This window comes from Jaculus jaculus, chromosome 2 (genome assembly GCF_020740685.1).
Source record: "Jaculus jaculus isolate mJacJac1 chromosome 2, mJacJac1.mat.Y.cur, whole genome shotgun sequence".
Lineage (NCBI taxonomy): Eukaryota > Metazoa > Chordata > Mammalia > Rodentia > Dipodidae > Jaculus > Jaculus jaculus.
The window spans coordinates 136183311-136204825 of record NC_059103.1 but is presented as its reverse complement, the minus strand read 5'-3'; the positions used below and the strand labels follow the sequence as shown (position 1 = coordinate 136204825).

The following is a 21515-nucleotide window of genomic DNA, read 5'->3' as shown; positions in this document are numbered from 1 at the left end:
TTTCAAGAACACTAACATAGTGCTGGAGAGATGGCTTAGCAGTTAAGCACTTGCCTGTGAAGCCTAAGGACTGCGGTTCAAGGCTCGATTCCTCAGGACCCACAGATGCACAAAGGGGCACACAGCCCCCGTCTGGAGTTCATTTGCAGTGGCTGGAAGCGCACCCATTCTCTCTTTCTCTCCTCTACCTGTCACTCTCAAATAAAAATAACATGTAAAAAAAATGGGCCAGGTGTGGTGGTGCATGCCTTTTATTCCAGCAGTTAGGAGGCAGAGGTAGGAGGATCACAGTGAGTTCAAGGCTGCTCTGAGACTACATAGTTAATTCCAGTTCAGCCTGAGCCAGAGTGAGACCCTACCTCAAAAAACAAAAACAAACAAAAAAATTAATGAAATAAAATAAAAAACCTTATTATATATACAAAAGAATACTGACATATAGGCTAAGTGTGGTGCCACATGTTTACCATCCCTGCACTTGGGAAACAGAAGAACTGCAAGATAGGCTGGGCTGTACTGTGAGTTCCAAACCAGCCTAGACTTACCCACTCCCCCCCACACACACAAAAATATTGATAGACATAAAACAAAGTTAATGAAATTATTTTTTCAGTGTGTCAAACACTATTGTACCTTCATGCTCCTGCTTCTAAATTTTTGTGCCTATCATTTATTTTAATTACCTTAGATTATTCAGCTGGAAACCTGTTGCTAAAGGACCCAGGAAGAAGCCACTTACGATCCAGTGCAAAGACAGAGGCTTTGTTAGCTAGGGTGTGCAGCCATCCTCCAGGTGTGCTAACAGTGGACCCATTTCCCCATCCCTCCCTGAACTCAAAGTGCTGGGCTCACTCTGGATTCCTCCCTCTCAACCTGAACTTGAGAACCCTGAATTTCATTTCCACCTTTCTTCCTCAGAAATTGAGCTTAGCTTCATCCTTCACTGTGACTTTTCACTGAGATTGTAGCCTTCAGAATCCTTGGAAATCATGACAGCTCTTCTGAAGTCAGGGAGCATAGCAGTTAAAAGCAAGGGGACATGGAAGTGAGACAATTTACATGCTAGAGCCAGGTCCATCGCTCGCTGCTCTAAGACTGAGCAGTCACTTAGCAGGTTTTTCTAGGGTTGTCTATTAATGTGAAATACAATGTACCTACAAAACAGAAGCATACACACAAAATAAAACAATAAATATAATCATTAAGTGCAGTGCCTGGCACATTTCACACTTGCCGGTAATTTTTAGTATCCTTTTTTATTTTTTATTTTTTTCTTTTATTTATTTAAGAGAGAGGGAGACAGACAGACAAAAAAAGGAGGGGATGGGCATGCCAGGACCCTCAGCTGCTGCAAATGAACTCCAGATGTGTGTGCCCCCTTGTGCATATGTGCGGCATTGCATGCTTGTGTCACTGTGCATCTGGCTTGTGTGGGACCTGGAGATTTGAGCATGAGTTTTTAGGCTTTGCAGGCAAGCATCTTAGCTTCTAAGCCATCTGTCCAGCCCAGTATTCTTCTTTAAATTTATTTATTTGCAAGCAGAGAGAGAGGGAGAGAAGAGAGACAGAGAGAGTGGGTATGCCAGGTCCTCCAGCCACTGCAAACAAACTTCAGATGCATTCACCACTTTGTACATCTGGCTTTATGTGGGCATTGGTAATTGAACTCAGGTCATGAGGTTTTTCAGGCAAGTGCCTTAACTGTTGAGCCATCTCTCCAGCCCCAGTTTTCTTGTTATTAATGATTGTGGCCATTGGCTTGCCCTTGTGGCTTTTTTTTTTTTTTTTTTTTTGGTTATCCTCAATGTAAGCTGACATTATTTGTGCTAACATTAAGACTACATTCACTTTCTCAAGGAAGCATTTGCTGACCCCTAGACTAGATCAGCTGTCTTTGTTCTATACTCTCTTGAAATCATGCTCTTTCTTTCACTGAACATTGGTAATAAGATGCTTATTTTGTGAAAAGTATTTAACTTATGTTTCCTCCACTAGTCAATTACACGAGATCAATGACCATTCTTAACTGCTCATTTTCTCTAGCATCTAGCAAAGTGTCTGGGACAGGAACAAATGATGAAATGAAGCATTCACCTTTATTTACGTGATCAATATAAACTTTGTGTGCAAGTTCAGCTACATTGATCATCATAGCTCCCTTGTTTTTTTTTTTAACACTTGAATATATAGATATATAGTTCCTACCACTTATAAAGCTTACTGTAAGCTGAGCATGGGGGTTCATGCCTAGAATCCCAGCACTGAGAAGCTGAGGTAGAAGGACTGATGTTAGTTCAAGGTCAGCTTGGTTACAGTGAATTCCAGGTCAGCTGGAGCTAGAGTGACATCTGGCCTCAATAAAAAAAGCTCACTATATAAGAAATGAAATTTATTAAGTTACATATTGAAAGACAAGTAAAATGAGGGAAGCTGTACTTAGTGAAAAAGCTGAAGCATATGGTTCATAGTAATGAAGATAAAAATATATACATTCATCTCTTCTAGTATAACATAAAACTATCCAAGACTGAATGAAGAGTGAGTAAGTGGGGGAAAGGCACTGATCATAATGACCCATTGCCTGGGAATAGCAGGTTAGTGCTACATGAAGAGCTAAGAGGATCTAGTAAAAGATGAAAACATCCAAGAGGAGAAAGTCTGTGCAGCCACGTAACAGACCACTCCAACGTGGCCTCACATACTCTTCTTTTTAGTGGAAGGTTTTAGAACTCAGGAAACAAATTAGTGCTTGATAAAGATTAATTTCAATTAATCCTGTGAGCTTGAATCACCACTCTGCCTTGTAAATATTTACAACTCTTCTATTAGCTATGCATTCCCCTGACATTCACACTTTATTCATAAGCCGCCTCTGTTTTAACCTGTAATTGCTAATACAGATGGGTAAAAACATCACAGATTGGGGTTGCCACAGAAATGACACTCCTTCCTGCTCCTTGTGAAACCAGCATTTGCCTCACTTTTGTCTACTCAGAAAACTCATGACTTTGGAAGACAGTTTCCAGAAAGTTCCATGTGACCATAAGTGAAACAGAACACCATTTGAATGCCTATTGCCCTATGAACAAAGATATTTGGTACCTTGTCAACAAGGATATTAAGCTCATTCATTAGGCACAGAGACTTGGGTGTTGATGTATAAAACTAATATCCTCCCATTTTGAGTCTCTGAGTGGGCTTTCTGTGTTTCTTACTCAGTGAGCTGGCATTTTCTTAGGTTCTTGCACTGGGCATGCCACATGGAAAGGAATGGTTTTGAGCTTCTTAATCTTGCTTCCATCTGGCTTTAAAATTGTACACATTGGTATAAATAAAATATAATATTTATGGGGCTACGAAGTTGGCTCAGCAGTTAAGGTCACTTGTTTACAAAGTCTGATGACATAGGTTCAATTCCCCAAGACCCATGTAAAGCCAGATGCTCAAAGTGGCAGGTACATCTGGAGTTTGTTTACAGTGGCAAGAAGCCTTGGTGCACCCATTCACATTTCCTCTCTCATTGCATATAAATAAACAACAATATAAAAATATTTATTTTACATATGAGATTTTTGTTGTTGTTTGTTGTGTCTTACCTATAGCCCAGGCTGGCCTTGAACTTGCAACAGTCCTCCTGCCCCAGGGTCCCAAATGGTGGGATCAGAGGTGTGAGCCACCTTGCAGAACTTGCATTCTCTAAACTGGCTTTGTTTTCTCTGTCTCATCCCTTAGCTATATTTCAGTTGACAGTCTAGAGTCATAAAAAATGCACTGTGTCCCAAACATAAGATCTGGCTTTTTCCTTGTTCATCTGCCCCTTTCATCATTTACCGGGTCAGTGAATAAGTCACATTCAGCGAGATGATCAAATAACTCATTTGGGAAGTGGTTCTGAAGAGTTGAGAATGTAATCAGGGACTGAATGTCACAATCTAAACAAGTCTGCTGATAATTTCTTTCTTTTTTTTTTTTTTTTTTTTTTGGATTTAGCAAACACTAGTGCGGCACTATGACTGAACGCAAGATAGAAAAGACAGTGACTGTCCTTAGGAATTGATGGAGTAGGAGAAGCAGAAAGGAAAAAGTGGACCTCGTGCTGTGCTGGAGCAGGACAGTGGGCCAAGGAGCACTGAAGAAGGTACTCTGCCTTCTACAGAGGGCGATCGGCCATGGTCTTTGCAGATCACCTCCCTAAACCAGCTAAGTGTCCCATAGTCATGTGAACAGATTGTTTAATCTGCTTATCTTCTTTCTCTCTTTCCTTCAGTGAGGCTTTAGTCTTCTTTAAAATTTTTGTTGTTGTTTATTTTTATTTATTAATTTATTTGATAGCAACAGACAGACACAGAAAGAGGCAGAGGGAGAGAGAGAGAATGAGCACACCAGGGCCTCCAGCCACTGTAAACGAACTCCACATGCATGTGCCACCTTGTGCATCTGACTTACGTGGGTATGGGGGAATCAAGCCTCAAACAGGGTCCTTAGGCTTCACAGGCAAATGATTAACCACTAAGCCATCTCTCCAGCCCAGGTTCTAGTCTTTTTGCTTCAGAATCTCTTAAAGTGATTTTTTTTTTTTCAATGTAGGGTCTCACTCTGGCTCAGGCTGACCTGGAATTCACTATGTTGTCTCAGGGTGGCCTCGAACTCATGGCGATAGTCCTACCTCTGCCTCTCGAGTGCTGGGATTAAAGGCATGTGCCATCATGCCCAGCTCTTAAAGTAATTTTGAGAAACTTTATCTTCTCAGTATTTTTAACTTAGTAGTATCTAAATATTTTATAAGCTTAAACAGATGCAAAGGACGTAATTCTCACTACATGGAAAGCATTGGCATGTTAACATAAAACTGTGGTTTTATGCGGTATGAGGCATCAAACCTAGGGTCTTGCACAATACTAGGCAAGTACTGAACTACACCATTATCCCTATAAAAATCTTTTGAATGGATTCAGTAAATTCTAAATGTCTCCAGACATTTAGGAATGTCTATGTGTATGGAATCTAAATACTATACACGCATGCACACACATACGCTCCCTGGAGAATCACCCTTCCCTATGTCCTAATGAAGCCCAAATTGCTATTCTATAGGACATTTATCCAATGGTTTGCCAGTGCTGTTTCTCCAGCATCTTCTTGTCAGACTTGGACTAAGCAGTTGGCCCATTATCATCTCATCCTGAGCAGCCCTCTAAAGTTGGAACTGTTGCCTATATGTTACTTATGAAGAAATAAAACTGAGAGACGCTTGGGTCCAGGGTTTTGTAACTTTATACACTAACTACTTCTTGCTAAGAATATATTGTTATTAGTATAAAATCCACATGGGATACTTCAGACAGAATGTACACTCCCAACCTTCAGAGCCCACTCTGCTTTCTGTATAGCACTTAACAACATTTGATATACTATATGTTTATTTTTAAGCTTCCATAGATTTAGAACCCTCAGGAAGCAAGGATTTGGTCCATTTCATTTACTATTTTCTCGATGATTAGAACAGTGTCAAGCACATCACTGGTACTCAACAAATACTTGTCAAATTAAGAAGTGAAACTTAGCCGGGCGTGGTGGCGCACGCCTTTAATCCCAGCACTTGGGAGGCAGAGGTAGGAGGATCACCATGAGTTTGAGGCCACCCTGAGACTCCACAGTGAATTCCAGGTCAGCCTGGGCTAGAGTGAAACCTTACCTCGAAAAACCAAAAAATAAAATAAATAAATAAATAAAATAAGAAGTGAAGCTTGCTGGTATAAAACTCTTTGCTCTTGTCAGAGACTCTAGGTCTACTAGTAATTGCTGTGTGCTGATCAACTTCTGTAATGAGTAACAAGATGAGACACAGGTCAACAGCCCACTGGCTTCTGAGTAAAGGATGCTTACGTGCTGGTCGACAAAGAGAGGGAATGTGATGTCACACCCAGTATACTTTCTGAGCAGTAATAAATGACAAATTTATTTACCTCATTTCAGTTTCTGAGGAGAACATAGAGTAAGATAGCCCTGTTTCAGGATGACAGTGGAGTTACATCTTTGAATCACTGAACACATTTCTGTCATCCACTGCTGGAAATTAGGGGCATCAAGACATGTTTTGAAAGCTAGCTCATGGCAGCAGCCTTCCAAAAACAGAATGCAAGACATGGATAGGACATCCACAGGTGGGTACACTGAAAACCCAGGGGACGGCATGGCTGAAGCCTATGAAAACATGGGCTAAGGACTGTAAAATCTTCTGGGAGGGAATCCATTCTAAGGAAAGTAAGAGTAAAGTGTGATGACCTTGACCTAGGGACAAAAGCTTTTTCTGGGGCTGGAGAGATGGTTTAGCAGTTAAGTGCTTGCCTATGAAGCGTAAGGACCCTGGTTCGAGGCTCAACTCCCCAGGACCCACGTTAGCCAGATGCACAAGGGGCGTACACATCTGGAGTTTGTCTGCAGTGGCTGGAGGCCCTGGTGCACCCATTCTGTCTATGTATATCTGCCTCTTTCTCTCTGTCACTTTCAGTAAATAAATGAATAAAAACTTTTTTAAAAAAGCTTTATCTTGCTAAGAGCACTGGGGTTCTGAGTATAACGTCAGTGCCACTAGTCTCTGGCTCACCCCAGAGAAAGCTCATGTTGCAGAGGGAATGAGAACTGATTCTCATGAGGGGCAGAACCCAGCAGAGATTGGTGACTCCTTCAAGTCTCAAGAAAAAAGTAAAGATGAGCCTTATGAAGCAGGAATAGTCATCGGTCTTGAGGGCTGAGTGGTTAGCATGTGGCACACTTGCCATGTGTGGGATGGTGGTGAAAAAAAGCTGCAACCAGCTGAATGACAGTGCAGCTGAAGAGACCAGAGGCCAGGGTTGGATATAACTGCGGTCACGGAAATACCCACAGAGCCAATGGTAAAGCAGTATCATTGGCAGGCTGGAATCTTGGCTGGGAGGACAACACCATTGCTTAGGAATGAACTGATTCTTTGGTTCTAGAGACTGTCTCATAAGGGATCCTTATAGAATGATTTGGGTGGTGGAAACTTTGCAGGGAACCCAAGTTCCTAAGTCAGTTGACAGGGCTCAGAAACTCTAGACAGAAAAATCTTCAAGTCTCTCTTTTTATTTTTTCATTAAAGGGAGAACAGACCTGTCAGGGCCTCCAGCTGCTGCAAACTCCAGATGCATATGCCACCTTGTATATCTCTCTAGACCCAAGTCTCTCATTTTAAGTGACTATTACATCCCCAATTGTCTAGTTGTCCCACAATTCACTAGTGTCTCTCTCCTCTACCACTTAGCTTCCTAATGCAATAACTTTTGGCCCAGAAAGGCCATCTGCATTAGTTGGGAAGACAAAACATATTGTTAGTCAGCCATTCTAAGAGTGTCAGAATTTTAAGTCTTCTTCCAAAAATGTGTTAAAGGGATGTTAAGATTTCTTAAACAATGGAACAACAGGGAAAAGTATTTGCTCATCACATGCAAGCACTGGTAGGGACTAAGTGATTTGGCCTGGCAGTAAGAAAATTGGATTAAATGTGCCTTAGATGCTCAGCTCCTAGGAGCGATAATGCTGTTCAATGTTAAAGACACATTCATTAGTGAGGATTCCAAAAGAGGCACTGAGGTTCCTTCTGTGATATGTCTCTTTGGATACAGGCTGAAAATTCACCTTATGCTATTTAGGTAAATGGCTTTTGAGCCAGCAACACCAAATGACAGGCTAATTTGAAACTTAGAAGGATGGTGAAGACTCTCGTTAAGTCACAGTGGTACATAGTATATTCATTGTGCCTCTTTACAAAGGATTCTACATACCTTGAGAAAAAAAATGAATCATTTCTTCTGACAAAACCTCAAGGAGACAAGAGCTTAAGTACCTGGTAGACTGACACAATAAAAGCCTTCCTCTTGTCACCATTCTAAGATGTCCTCTCAAGTAGCCAGGGCCTCCAATCTGTCAGCTACTTGATGCTGTACTTGCTGAATATCGGGAAAAAAAGGGGAGAGATGCTTTACAGACTGTATGATGGATTTATCAATAGGCATGCGAAGGACTTTTGTAGAGCTGCAAGGAAGCTACTTATGCCAATTCTTTGAAAAAAATAAAGGACTAGAGATACCAAAAATTTCCTCCTCGATTTTTTACCCACCTCTCAAGAGAACATTTCCCCTTTTCCTGTCCTCAGAATTGGATCCATGTTCTTGCTCAGTGGTAAAGGGGCCTATGACTTTTAGGCCTCTGGTCAGAAATAATCATACTTGAGTGAGCATAGGACCCATCTGGGTCCTTTGAGTCCTTGCTTCAGGGATTTGGGGTCAAGACTAGAAAAAGCTGTAAAGTGAATAGGAGCCAAGATTATTTCCCCCATTCTACCTAGTTTTCTGTGGTAATGGGTTTTTCCTCTCTGAAAAGCCCAAATGTTTTTGAAAGACAGCCTTTGTAAGTAGAAGAACAGATTAATGGGGTTGGAAAGGCCTAAGTGAGGTCAGGAGAAGAGACTGAGTAAAGAAAAGGTGTGGGGAGGGCCAATCAAAATGGAAGAGGGTATGAACAAGTCATATAGAAACCTTTTTTTTTTTGAACAATGGAACACCCAGAAGCCATTAATTGTTACTAGAAAATTTTCAATGCCAGGGATGGGATACCCTCCAGTGAGTTTTTGGTCAGGGGGGTCCTGGATGTCCCCAAAATATTATAGGCTAATGCCAAGGCTCTTGGTTTCCCACCAAGAATAGATGTTAAGACCCTATTGCTGAAGGCTCCACATACTTGGGCTGCAAAATCACTGAGAAATCCTGCTGAAGCTAAGCTGAAAACCTCCTCTCTGTAGACAAGCTGACAGAAAGCTGGAAAAATCTATACTGCATGCAGTTCAATGGGAAAGAGTGAAATCACCAGTGGAGGTACTCAACAGTGGACACTGGAGGCCTTAAATTTGGCCAGCCAGGCCAAATGAGCCAATGGGTGCAATAGTGGGATGTGTGTTATAGGGGAAAACAGCTGCTCTCTACTTGGACTAGAGGCCTATTCTCCAGGAGGGAATACATGCCTCATACTAAAAATCTATGACAGGGAAGTCATGAACCCTAGGGGTGTAATGTCTGCTGGTATCTGGCTAAATGTATATACTATGCTCACCAAACTGCCTGATAAGCATTTCTCTTAATGTTCATACCATATATTAATGCTACCCTCACTTTTGGTTAGAGAAACTTCTCTTTCCAGATGGCAGTGACCTTGGGATGACTCAGAAGGTACCATGGTGCTGAGAAGTGACAAAGGAGTGCTCAGCAAAGAAACATCTCTATCACATCTGCCAAGTTTCAGGGTTCATTGCAGAAGAGGTGGCGGAAAGAATGTTAGATCCAAAGGAAGGGTAGGACTCTTTAGAACAGACTCCTCCAGACACAAAATGGCCCAGATATCCATGACGTCACAGCACCTGACACTACCTACACAAGACCATAATAATAGGAGGAAAAGATGATGACATCAAAATGAAAGCCAGACTGAGAGGGGGAAGGTTATGATGGAGAGTGAAGTTGCGAAGGGGAAAGTAGAGGGAGAGGGAATTACCATGGGTTATTGTCTATAATTATGGAAACTGTCAATAAAAAATATAATATAAATATAAAAATATATTTAAAAAATAAACTTCCATAAGTCATTCTTGCAGACCAAAAATGAACGCAACATGGCTCAGGGAAATTTTGCGGAAGAGGGGGCGGAAAGAATGTCAGAGTCACATGTTGGGTCATGATTAGCAGAGACATTTAGCATACCAATAACTGGGGACTAACTCCACAATGCACGACCCATTTACATCAACAAGGAGGGTCTAATGGGAGGGGGTAGATCATAGATGAGCCTAAACAATGGTACCAAATTGCATGTATTTGATGAAAAAAAAAAAAACTAATAAATCAAATTTTAAAAAAAAAAGATTTTATTTGAAGGGAGAGAGAATATATGAATGCTAGGGCCTTCTTGCCACTGCAAACAAACTCCAGGCACATGCACTACTTTCTGCATCTGGCTTTATGTGGGTACTGGGGAACTGAACACAGGCTGCAGAGCTGTACAAGCAATTGCCTTTAATTACTGAGCCATCTCTCCATCCCCACAAATCATTCTTTAACGACAGTTCTCCTAGTGATAAATTCAGATTTTCTTTTTCTGAAACTTTCTTAATTTACCCTTATTTCCCCAAGTACAAGTTCACCAGATATTGAGTTTCCAGTTGACATTTTTTTTTTCCCTTCAGCACTTGAAAAATGCTATGCTCATTTTCCTTCAGGCCTCTGTTGCTACAGGTGAGAAATATGTTGTCATTCAAATTGACCATCCCCTGCAAGCAAAGGGTTATTTTTCTCTGACTACTGTCTGAGCTTTCTTTTTGGTTTTGGTCATTAAAGTTTAATTATTCTGTGCTTACGATGGATTTCCTTGAGTTTAGCTTGTTTGGGTTCACTTGACCTCTTGTGTCAAATTTATATTTCTTGCCATATTTGGGAGATTTACAGTATTAATTCTGTAAATTCCATTATTCTTCTGTCCATCTATGGTTCCAATGTTGCGAATGCTGAATCTTTTGCTATTGTGTCTGGTTCCTGAGACTCTGATTCTTTTCAGTTTATGTTCTGTGTTTTCAAATTGGACAAATGTTATTGATCTGCCATCAGTTTCATTGATTCTGTCCTGATTCAGCTCCACCCTATTATTAAACCATCTAGCCAGTGTTATTGTTTGTTACTTCTCAGTTGTATACATCCATTTGATTCTTTTCCTAGGAGCTGTCTTTACTGAAAATTTCTACAGTTTCAATTATTTCAAGATCATTTGTAATTGGTGGTTACGATTTTTTTTGTTTCTTTTATATTACTTTGAATACTTGGGAGACAATTTCCACTATCTGTCTCATGTAAGTGTGGGAGTCAAATGATGATCTCTTCCTATTTAAGTCATGATGTTCTTGGTTCTTTTTTATGATTGGGTGGTTTTCAATTGCATCTGAATATTTTGATTATAATGTGAAGAAACACTAGATTCTATTTATTTTATTTTTTATTTATTTATTTATTTTACTTTAACAGATAGTCACACTGCTTGGGTTTAACATGTGGATCTTTGTTTACTTCTATGGGTAGTTCCAATGATGAGCCTAACTTTGGAGCCTTTTTGCTGCTATTTGGAATTGCAGGTTTTCTCTCCTGCCTATGAGGTTCTCTGGTACTTGTATGTATTATGTGAGGAGCTGAAAAGGCACTTCACTAGGCTGGGTGCTTTTACATGGGGGAAATAATCCCAGACCTGCAAGGACAAAATGAACTTCCACAGCTGTCGGGCAAGGCCAGGCACAGGCTGGAGCCTTCAGGAGAGGGGCCTGAGCTTCCAGGCACAGCTGAGGACCCCCGGGCTACAGGAGGCCACTCCCTCTCCAAAGCCTGCACACCTGAGCTTAGGCTCTGCCCTGTAACCTTTGGCCAGTTGCCTAGGAAACAGTGGCTAATGCTACTACCTACACATGACCTGCAAAATAAGAGGGAAAAAATAATGACATCAAAATAAAAAGACTACTTGGAAGGACAAAGGAATTAGGTGAAGGGAAATTTGGGAAAGTTTTGCAGTTAGCTTCATGTTGCTGTCAGAAAACACCAGGCCAAGAACAGCTTATGGGAGGCAAGGACTTATTTTGGCTTACAGGCTAAAGGGGCAATCTCCATGATGGCAGGGGGAAACGATGGCATGAGCAGAGGGTGGACATCACCCCCTGGCCAACAGAAGGTGGACCACAGCAACAGGAGGGTGTGCCAAACACTGGCATGGGGGAAACTGGCTATAAAGCCCATAAGCCCGCCCCCAACACTACATCACCTCAAGGAGGCTCCAATTCTCAAATTGCCACCAACTGGGGACCCAGCATTCAGAACAAATAAGTTTATGGAGACGCCTGAATCAAACTACCACAAAAGGGGAAAAGGGAAGGTGGTGAGAGATTCTTATAATCATGATACGTTGTTTATATGTATGGATGTTGTCAATAAAAAGTTTAAAAAATAAAGATGAAAATCTAAAATAAAAAGAAGCTTTCTAACTCAACTATGTTTCCAAGAGGAAAAGACTCTAACAGAGGTCAAATGGCATATGGACTCAACAGTTGGTAATTTTATTGCATTTCACTGACTTTTCATTTCACTATGGTGTCACTGCTTTGATCCAGATCTCTGAATATAAGAATATTATTCTCAGTGGATTTGCAGCTTGCTCCTACTTTTTTAATAACTTGCAGAATACAAATGTCTAATTTAGATAGAAGTAGATGCTTTTGGCAGCATACTAGTACCCTAATCAGCTGAAAAAATAATATTTGTGTGACATTAAAACAAAATTAATAGCAAGACACTGATTACATGAAAAGACTTTGTGTTGTAATTATTAAACTTGCAAGCAGCTCAGCATAATTAATGCCTTAATTAGGATATGACCTGAAATTTTAGCTTTCCAAATTAATATAGGCAATTATAAGTCACATTTTTAAAATGAATTTTAAAAATTTCAATGTAACTTGACATAGCTTTTTCTCCTCATTTTGGGGAGCATTTTAGAATTATTAAACTTAAAATACAATTGTTTTGATTCCAGTCCCCAAGGCCCTCACTCAGCAGCTCAGCCTGAGGCCTTAGGAGTTAGTTCAGTGACATTGACACACAGACATTCAGCAGTAGGGACCCTGTCACTCCCAGGTGTAATCTCCATAGCTCTTAGGCAAATTACACAGTAAAGACAACACTTCTCCTGGTTCCTCAGGTGAAATATAGACTTGAAGATTGATGCTGACTTGGATCAGACTTCACATCATTATCGAAGAACTATTTGGATCCAAAGAGCAGTTTGCACTAACCATTGTCCTTCCATATAAACTTATCATGTTATGGTCTAATTTACCACATGGTGAAACACAATCCAAGGCCAAAGGCATCATGGCAGTAGATCAAAATAGGTAATTCAATAAACAGTAGTGGGCTTATGACTTAGAAAAAAACAAACCCTGAATCCTACTTTTATTTCTTTTACTCCAAAAGGATAAAAAATTTAGGCAAAGCAAAATCATCAATGTACAAAAAGAATATAGGAGTTAACATTTTTTTAGTATTGTAATTGAGAGAGACTTTTTAACCACGACAGATACAAAAGAAGCCATAAGGAAGCTGGGCATGGTGTCGCATGCCTTTAATCCCAGCACTTGGGAGGCAGAGGTAGGAGGACTGCCATGAGTTTGAGGCCACCATGAGAACACAGTGTGAATTCCAGGTCAGCCTGGACTAGAGTGAGACCCTACCTCGAAAAACAAAAACAAAAACAAACAAACAACAAAAAAAAAAAAACGAAAGTCATAAGGATATAACTAGAAATTGGTCTATTTAAAAATTTTAAGCCTTAATATGTTAAAAAAATTATGGATTTTTTAAACCCAATTTAAGACAGAATTAAGAAGTAGCTAATTAAAATTGTTTATATTTTGATTCACTTTTTTCTTGTAAAAACACAGCTTTATTCTTCAATATGAAAATACAAATTGTGATGCATTCACAGAATATTAAATAAAGGGGAAATCAAAATAACTATTGAATGTTGAATACCTTATAAAATTACTAAATAGATTATAGGACAATACCTTATATGTTGAATGTTGAATACCTTATAAAATGACTAAATAGATTATAAGACAATCATAGGCTACAGCCATTGAAGCAGAATATTTAATAGCTCCAAGATATTTTCATGATAGAACTTAGTAAAGAGAAGATAATCAGTAAATATAAAAGAATTCAATTCAATCTTGAAATACGTCAGTTTGACTGAAAAAAAGGATGAAGGAAACACAACATCAATGAAAATTATTCCAGAGTATATTATGGATGTTGTCTTCATTTTTGATAGCTTAATATTTTTTACAATAAGAAAATTACTCAATCTACATTTGTATTCCTTAGAGCTTTAAATAAAGGGATATTTCACTTTTTCCCTAAAGTAGCTAAATTAGAACTACTTCAGCTATGAAATGATCAAAATTATGAGCCAGAGTAGCATAGCTTATAATGTAGCATTTATTACAAACCTCCTTTTATTAACATAAATCTTTCTTATTGTAGGCAGTGATGTTATATCAAATCACAGCTATAGGTTTTATTTGGTTCCCTCCCTTCCTCTTCCTCTATAACTCTCCTTTCTTCCGCCCCACCCATCTGGCCTATAATACTGACTACTCTTTACTAAGGGCCGGCATTACCAGGCCATTCTTTCATAAAGTCAGCATCATGGCTGTCTATTCCTGTGTCTGTTGCTGAGTAGGGAACATGGGGTCTAAAATCCAGATCACTTGGTCTTGACAAGAAGCTTATGTCTTTAATTGGAACCACTTGCCAGTCACAAGATAACTACCATTAATAGCACAGAAAATGCCTCCTCTGAACTGCCTCAGTACCTGTAGGTTTTCTTTATTTCTTCATTTGACGCTCCTTTATGCAGACCAAGAATTTCATAGAGAGCTTCTCCAGCTGTTGACAGAGACCGCTGTCTTTGGTTAGGTGTGTTACATGCCATTTTCTCAGACTACAAAACCAAAGAGGGAAAAATAACCATCCTACTCTGTAGAAGGGAAGTCTGGATCTTTAACATTTTGTAAAATACCAATCCGAAGGACATTTGTGTGTTAGTGACAAAAGGAGAGGAGATAACGCTGGGAGCCAAAAGTAATTTTAGGTCAGGCTACCAGAGATTACAGGACTCTGTCCATGTGCCTGACTAGAAGCAAATTTGACTTAAATGTGTAGCTATTTCCTAAGTGTTGAGGATCATTCCTCGGATGTTAGGCAAATGTAGTTGTTTGTTTAGCTCTATCTCAGTAAAATTTGTGCAACTGATTTTTGTACATTTTCTAAATGTAGCCAACCATGGGAGCCACCCATTTTATTCTAGCTCTAGTGGTCAGCCTTTTTTTTTTTTTTTTTAAATTTATTTGAGAGCGACAGACACAGGGAGAAAGACAGATAGAGGGAGAGAGAGAGAATGGGCGCGCCAGGGCTTCCAGCCTCTGCAAACGAACTCCAGACGCGTGCGCCCCCTTGTGCATCTGGCTAACGAGGGACCTGGGGAACCGAGCCTCGAACCGGGGTCCTTAGGCTTCACAGGCAAGCGCTTAACAGCTAAGCCATCTCTCCAGCCCGTGGTCAGCCTTTTGATCAAGGGTTTTGAAAAGAATTAAAATAAGTTCTCTTTCTTTCTTCCTTCCTTCCTTTCTTTCTTTCTTTCTTTCTTTCTTTCTTTCTTTCTTTCTTTCTTTCTTTCTTTCTTTCCTTCCTTCCTTCCTTCCTTCCTTCCTTTCTTTCTTTCTTTCTTTCCTCTCTTTCTTTCTTTCTTTCTTTCTTTTCTTTCTTTCTTTCTTTCTTTCTTTCTTTCTTTCTTTCTTTCTTTCTTTCTTTCTTTCTTTCTTTCTTTTTAGTTTCAGGGGAAAAATTCCTGATCTTTTCTTAGACCTAGGTTAGAACATCTGTGCAGTTGCCGAGTACCCCGCTCCCCACCTCACAGTGCTCTTTCAGGGCTGTTCATCAAATGACCCCTTTCCCTATGGCTTATCCAGAAATGCTTTTGGAGGATTTGCCTGTTGCATTATGACACTAGGAGATTCAGAAAATCAAGCATACCTAGAGGCATTTCTTTTTAAATACATTTTATTTTTTAAAGAGAGTGAGAGAGAGAGTTGATACCAGGGCCTCAGCCCCTGCAATCAAACTCTCCAGATGCTTGTGCCACCTAGTGGGCACGTGTGACCTTGTACTTGCCTCACCTTTGTGAGTCCTGGCTTACATGGGATCTGGTGGGTTGAACATGTGTCTTTGGGCTTTGCAGGCAAGAGCCTTAACTGCTAAGCCATCACCCTAGCCCCTGGTGGCATTTCTTTTTTATTTTTTACTTTTTTTTTTTTTTGGTTTTCAAGGTAGGGTCTCACTCTAGTTCAGGCTGACCTGGAATTCACTATGTAGTCTCAGGGTGGCCTCGAACTCATGGCAATCCTCATACTTCTGCCTCCAGAGTGCTGGGACTAAAGGCATGTGCCACCACGCCCAGCCTCTAGTGGCATTTCTATAACTACCATTTAACCTCTTTAAGTGTCAGTGTCTTCACCTGTGATATAAGATTAATAAAGTCCCACTTGTGTCGCCGGGCATGGTATTAGTTACAGGTCAGCCTGGGCCAGAGTGAGACCATGCCTCGAAAAAATTTAAAAAAAAAAATAGATAAATAAATAAAGTCCCGCTTGTGTATATGCAGGTGCATGTGCACATGTGTGCATGAGTGTGGAAGGTGGAGGACAACTTTTTTGGGGACAACCTCTTTTTGGGACAGTCTCTCTCACTGGCCTGGATTTCACCAACTAGGCTATACTGCCTAGCCAGTGAGCCTCAAGGATCTTCCTGTCTCCATTTCCCCAGCACTGAGATTGTAGGCATGTCATCACAATTGGCATGTTAATATGTGTGCTGAAGATCAAACTTAGGTCCTTGTGCTTGCAAGGCAAGCAATTTACCCAGTAAGCTACCTCCTAAGCCCCTAATCCTTTCTCTTTTGATGTTTTTGCCTCCTGTGTTCTGCCTTTTTTCTTTTTTACTATACTTTTAGTAATACTTTGACCTCATCTATTTTTTAAGAATGTAGAAATTGCATCAGACTGAGAAAATGGAGAGTGAAGGGAAAGGATGAAAATAGAGGTGAACAAAGGTTAAATAAAAGAAAAAATGAGTAGGGATAAATGTTACAAAAAGGACATGAAAAGAGAAATAAGTTTTAAAAATGTTACCCAATAATGAAAAAAAATATAAACAAAGTTAAGTAAGTGTAAGAATAACAGGAAGAATAAGACCTATTCTCTCTCTATATATGCCTCTTTCTCTGTCTGTCACTCTCAAATAAATAAATGAAAGTTAACAAAAAAATATTTTTAAAAAACGAGCATGACAAATTCCAAGAACTCTGGAATACGAACAAGAGCTAAAATCTACTCCAGGGACTGGAGAAATGGCTTAGTGGTTAGGCACTTGCCTGAGAAGCCAGCTGGAATCCCCAGACACACGTAAGCCAGATGCACAAGGTTGTGCATGTATCTGGAGTTCACTTGCAGTGGCTGGAGGCCTTGATGCTCCCATTCTCTCCCTCCCTCCCTCTCTCTCTCTCTGCCTCTTTCTGTCTGTCTGTTGCTTTCAAATAAATAGATAAAAATAAACAATTTTTAAAAAATCTACTCCAGTCCATAGGACAGAAGGAGGGGCTGAGATAACGAATGACATTAAAAAGTCCATTTAATGAAATTTTTGAATTTCCAAAATTATGCCAGGAAGATTGTTTGGTGGGTAAAGTACTTGCCATGCAAACATGAGAACATGGGTTTGAATCCCCAGAATCCAGAAAAGATGGTGGGCAATGTGGTATGCACCTGTAATTCTAGTACTGGGTTAGATGGAGACAGGGACGTCTATGAAGCTCACTAGCTAGCTAGTCTGACCACATTGGTGAAGTCTCGGCCCTGTCTCAAAGAGTTGAAAATGAAAAGCAACCAAGGAAGGCACCTGACTTCTGCCTCTGGGTTCCATACACACATGCATATCCACACACATGTGAAGATACACACACACACACTGTATATATGCACATGAAAAAGGAAAAAGTAAGTCATAGATATAGGGAAAGAAATTATTATCCATGCGCAAGAGGCATTTAGGGCCACAAATAGGTATGACTAGAGAAGAACTGTCTCATGACATATTTTATAGTCAAAATGCCAAAAGTACAAAACAAAGAAACAATATTAACAGCTATAAAATAAACATGCCAACTCACTTACAAAGGTAAACAAAACATAACTCCCAACAGGAATACTGAAAAGCCAAGAAATCATATATTTCAAGACAGGAAGCCAACCAAAATTGCTATATTAAGAACACTTACCTTTATTAAAAAATGTATTCATTTATTTTTTTAATTAGTTTTCTATTCTGCAAGGACAGGCAGTTTGGTACCATTATTAGGCTCATCCATGGCCTACCCCCTCCCCACTAGCCCCTCCTTGTTGAGGTGTATGGGTCATGCATTGTGGGGTTATCCCACAGTTACTGGAATAATAAATGTCTCTGTATATCATGGCCCAACATGTGGCTGAAGAATGTCAGAGCCACATTTATTTATTTGTAAGGAGAGAGAGAGAGAGAGAGAGAGAGAGAGAGAGAGAGAGAGAGAGAGAGAAAATGGACATACCAGAGCCTTTACCCACTGCAAACAAGCTACAGATTCATGAGCCACTTTGTGCATCTGGCTTTATAGGGGTACTGGGGAATGAACCCAGGTCATTAGGCTTTGCAGGCAAGAGCCTTAACAGCTGAGCCATCACTCCAACCCCAGAGCAGTTATATTTTTTAAATGACGGAGAATTAAGAATATTTCAAAGTAAACACAAATTACAACAATTCATGATCACTATGCCAGCACTGCAGAAAGTCCTTAACAGAATCCTAAACATACACGAGGAAGATAGTCTCAATCACAAGAACACAATATCCAGGAAGTAAATTTTTAAAAATTCCTAGAACAAAATGAACACAAAAGCATAACTTACAAGGATTTTGGGATAGAACTAAGGCAAGTCTAAAAGAAAAGTTTATAGCTTGGAGTGTTTATATTTTAAAAAATCTCACAGAAAGAGAACAGGGAGATGGGTTAGTCAGAAAAAATGCTTGCCATGTAAGCACAAGGACCTGAGTTTGGATACCTAGCACCAAAATAAAAATTTGGGTATTGGGCTGGAGAGATGGCTTAGCGGTTAAGCGCCTGCCTGTGAAGCCTAAGGACCCCGGTTCGAGGCTCGGTTCCCCAGGTCCCACGTTAGCCAGATGCACAAGGGGGCGCATGCGTCTGGAGTTCGTTTGCAGTGGCTGGTAGCCCTGGCACGCCCATTCTCTCTCTCTCTCTCTCTCTGCCTCATTCTCTGTCTGTTGCTCTCAAAAAATAAAAAAAAAAATAAAAAAAAATTTGGGTATGGTGACACATTCCTTTAATCCCAGCATTAGGGAGTCAGAAACAAGCAGAACCCTAGGGCTTACTGAAAATTAGGCTAGTCAAATTGGTGAGCTCTACATTCATCATGAGACTCTGTCTAAAAAAAAAAAATAAGGCATAGAGTGACTGAGGAGGACACCTATCTTCTGACCTCCATATGCATGCACATACATGTGCCATCAAAATGTGCATGAACACATACATGCACACTACACTCAAACACACATGTCCAAAGTGAAAATTTTAAAAAAACAAGATGAAAAAAGAGTACATAACGACAGACACTACTGAAATCCAGTGAATCATGAGGGTATAGTTTGAAGACTTATATTCCAAAGAACTGGAAATTCTAGAAAAATGAGTAAATTCCTAGAAATATATATTTGATGGTGGTTAATATCAAATTGACAGGTTCTAGAATGACCTAGAAACATCTCTGGGCATGGGTAATGAGGGAGTCTCCAAATTGGGTTAATGGAGGTAGAAATACCCACTCTAATTATGGATGGCTCATCCTATGGGTGAGGTCTCAGACTGAATAGAACAAAAGTGAACTGATCATAAGCGTTTATTGTTCTCTGCTTCCTGACTATAGATATGATGTAATCAGCTGCCTCACGCTCCTGCTGCCCTGTCTCCAAGGCCAGGATTGACTGTGAGCCAAAATAAACTCCTCATTCCTAAAGTTGCAGGTATTTTGCTGTAGCAATGAGAAAAGTAACTAATGGAATATGCCTTACTGAAGTTAAATAAAGACTATGCTAGGATTAATGGAAGCAGATACACAATAAGCAATGAGATTGAAGTAGTAACCGCCTCAATGAAGAGAAGCCCCAAAATTGGGCAAATTCACTGACAAATTCTACCAGAGTTTTGAAGACAACACCAATGCTTCTCAAACTGTTCCATAAAATAGAAAGGGAAGGGACACAAGGAAATTAAGTCTGTGAAGCCAGTATTGCCCTGACACCAAAGCCAGAGAAGTATAAAACTGTGTTAATTACTTTTCTCAATGCTGTGACTTAACACCTGGGTAGAAGCAGCTTAAAGAAGTAAGGATTTATTTGGGTTTCTAGTGGCGGGGGGTATAGTCTGTCATGGAGGGGGAGGCATAGCTGCAGGAGCAAGAAGCCGGCTGGTCACTTGCATTTACAGTCAGCCAGGCTAACTGAAATACAACGCGCTTCAGGCTTGTGGAGATTCTGTCTCAGAAAAATAAGGTGGAAATTGATTGAGGAATATACCTCACATCCTTCTCAGACCTTTGCACAGGGATGTGTCCATGCACAAACATCTGCATGCATGCACACACACACACACACACACACACACACAACATAGATACATCGCAAACACCAAAAACAGAAAAAGAGTTTGGAGAGATGGCTCAGCAGTTAAAGGCCCTTGCATGCAAAGCCTAATGGCTTGAGTTTGATCCCACAGTACCCATCTAAAGCCAGACATATCAAGCAGCACGTGCATCTGGAGTTTGTTTGCAGTGACGAGAGGCCCTGGTGTGTGTGCCCATTCTATTTCACTTCCCTCTCTCTCTCCTTCTCTCTGAAATAAATATTTGAAAAAAAATAGAGGGCTGGAGATATGGCTTAGCGGTTAAGCGCTTGCCTGTGAAGCCTAAGGACTCCAGTTCGAGGCTCAGTTCCCCAGGACCCACGTTAGCCAGATGCATAAGGGGGCACACGCATCTGGAGTTCATTTGCAGAGGCTGGAAGCCCTGGCATGCCTATTCTCTCTCTCTCCCTCTATCTGTCTTTCTTGTGTATGTCGCTCTCAAATAAATAAATAAATAATATATGAAAAAAAAATAGAAGAAAAGAAACAGAAGAGGAGGAAGAGCAGGAGGAAAAGGAGGAGAGGACAAATAGGAAGAAGGGCCAGGGTATCGAATCTCAAGGCTCACCCCCAGTGACCCACTTTCTCCATCAAGCCTCCCAAAGGTTTTATCACCTTCCCATGCAGTACTACCAACTGGGAACCAAGAGTGCAAACACCTGAGTGTGCTCAAACCACAACAATGAAAGAAAAGCACAGACCAATTTCCCTGATGAGTACACACCAACAAAGATCAATAAATGTAAGACAAAAGATCAAAAGAGCAATAAATGTAATACAGTGCATAATCATCTCAATAGATACAGAAAGACTCCTGACAAAGTTCAACACCCCTCTGTGATAAGACCCTGGAAACCCAGTAATAGAAGGAACATACCTCAAGCTAAGAATGGCTATATACAAAACAAGCCTATAGCCAATGTTATAGCACATGGGAAAAATCTAAAAGTATTCCCTCTAAAACTAGGAACTAAGCAAAGGCATCTATTCTCTCATGCAATAAAGTACTTGGAATCTTAGCTGCAGCAAGGAGACAAGATAAAGAAATAAAGGGGCACAAAGAAGAA

The 21515-nt window shown here is 40.3% G+C and overlaps 1 protein-coding gene across 1 annotated transcript in view; it reads right to left on the bottom strand.

Moving 5' to 3' along the window:
- The window catches only part of Dnajc5b (DnaJ heat shock protein family (Hsp40) member C5 beta), a 66235-nt gene that overhangs the window by 41552 nt on the left and 3168 nt on the right, over nt 1-21515 (bottom strand). Inside the window, exon 2 of the mRNA XM_045144573.1 lies at nt 14477-14604. Coding sequence (XP_045000508.1) covers nt 14477-14595 — 119 coding nt within the window. The 5' untranslated portion in view covers nt 14596-14604. The remainder of the gene's footprint in view (nt 1-14476; nt 14605-21515) is intronic.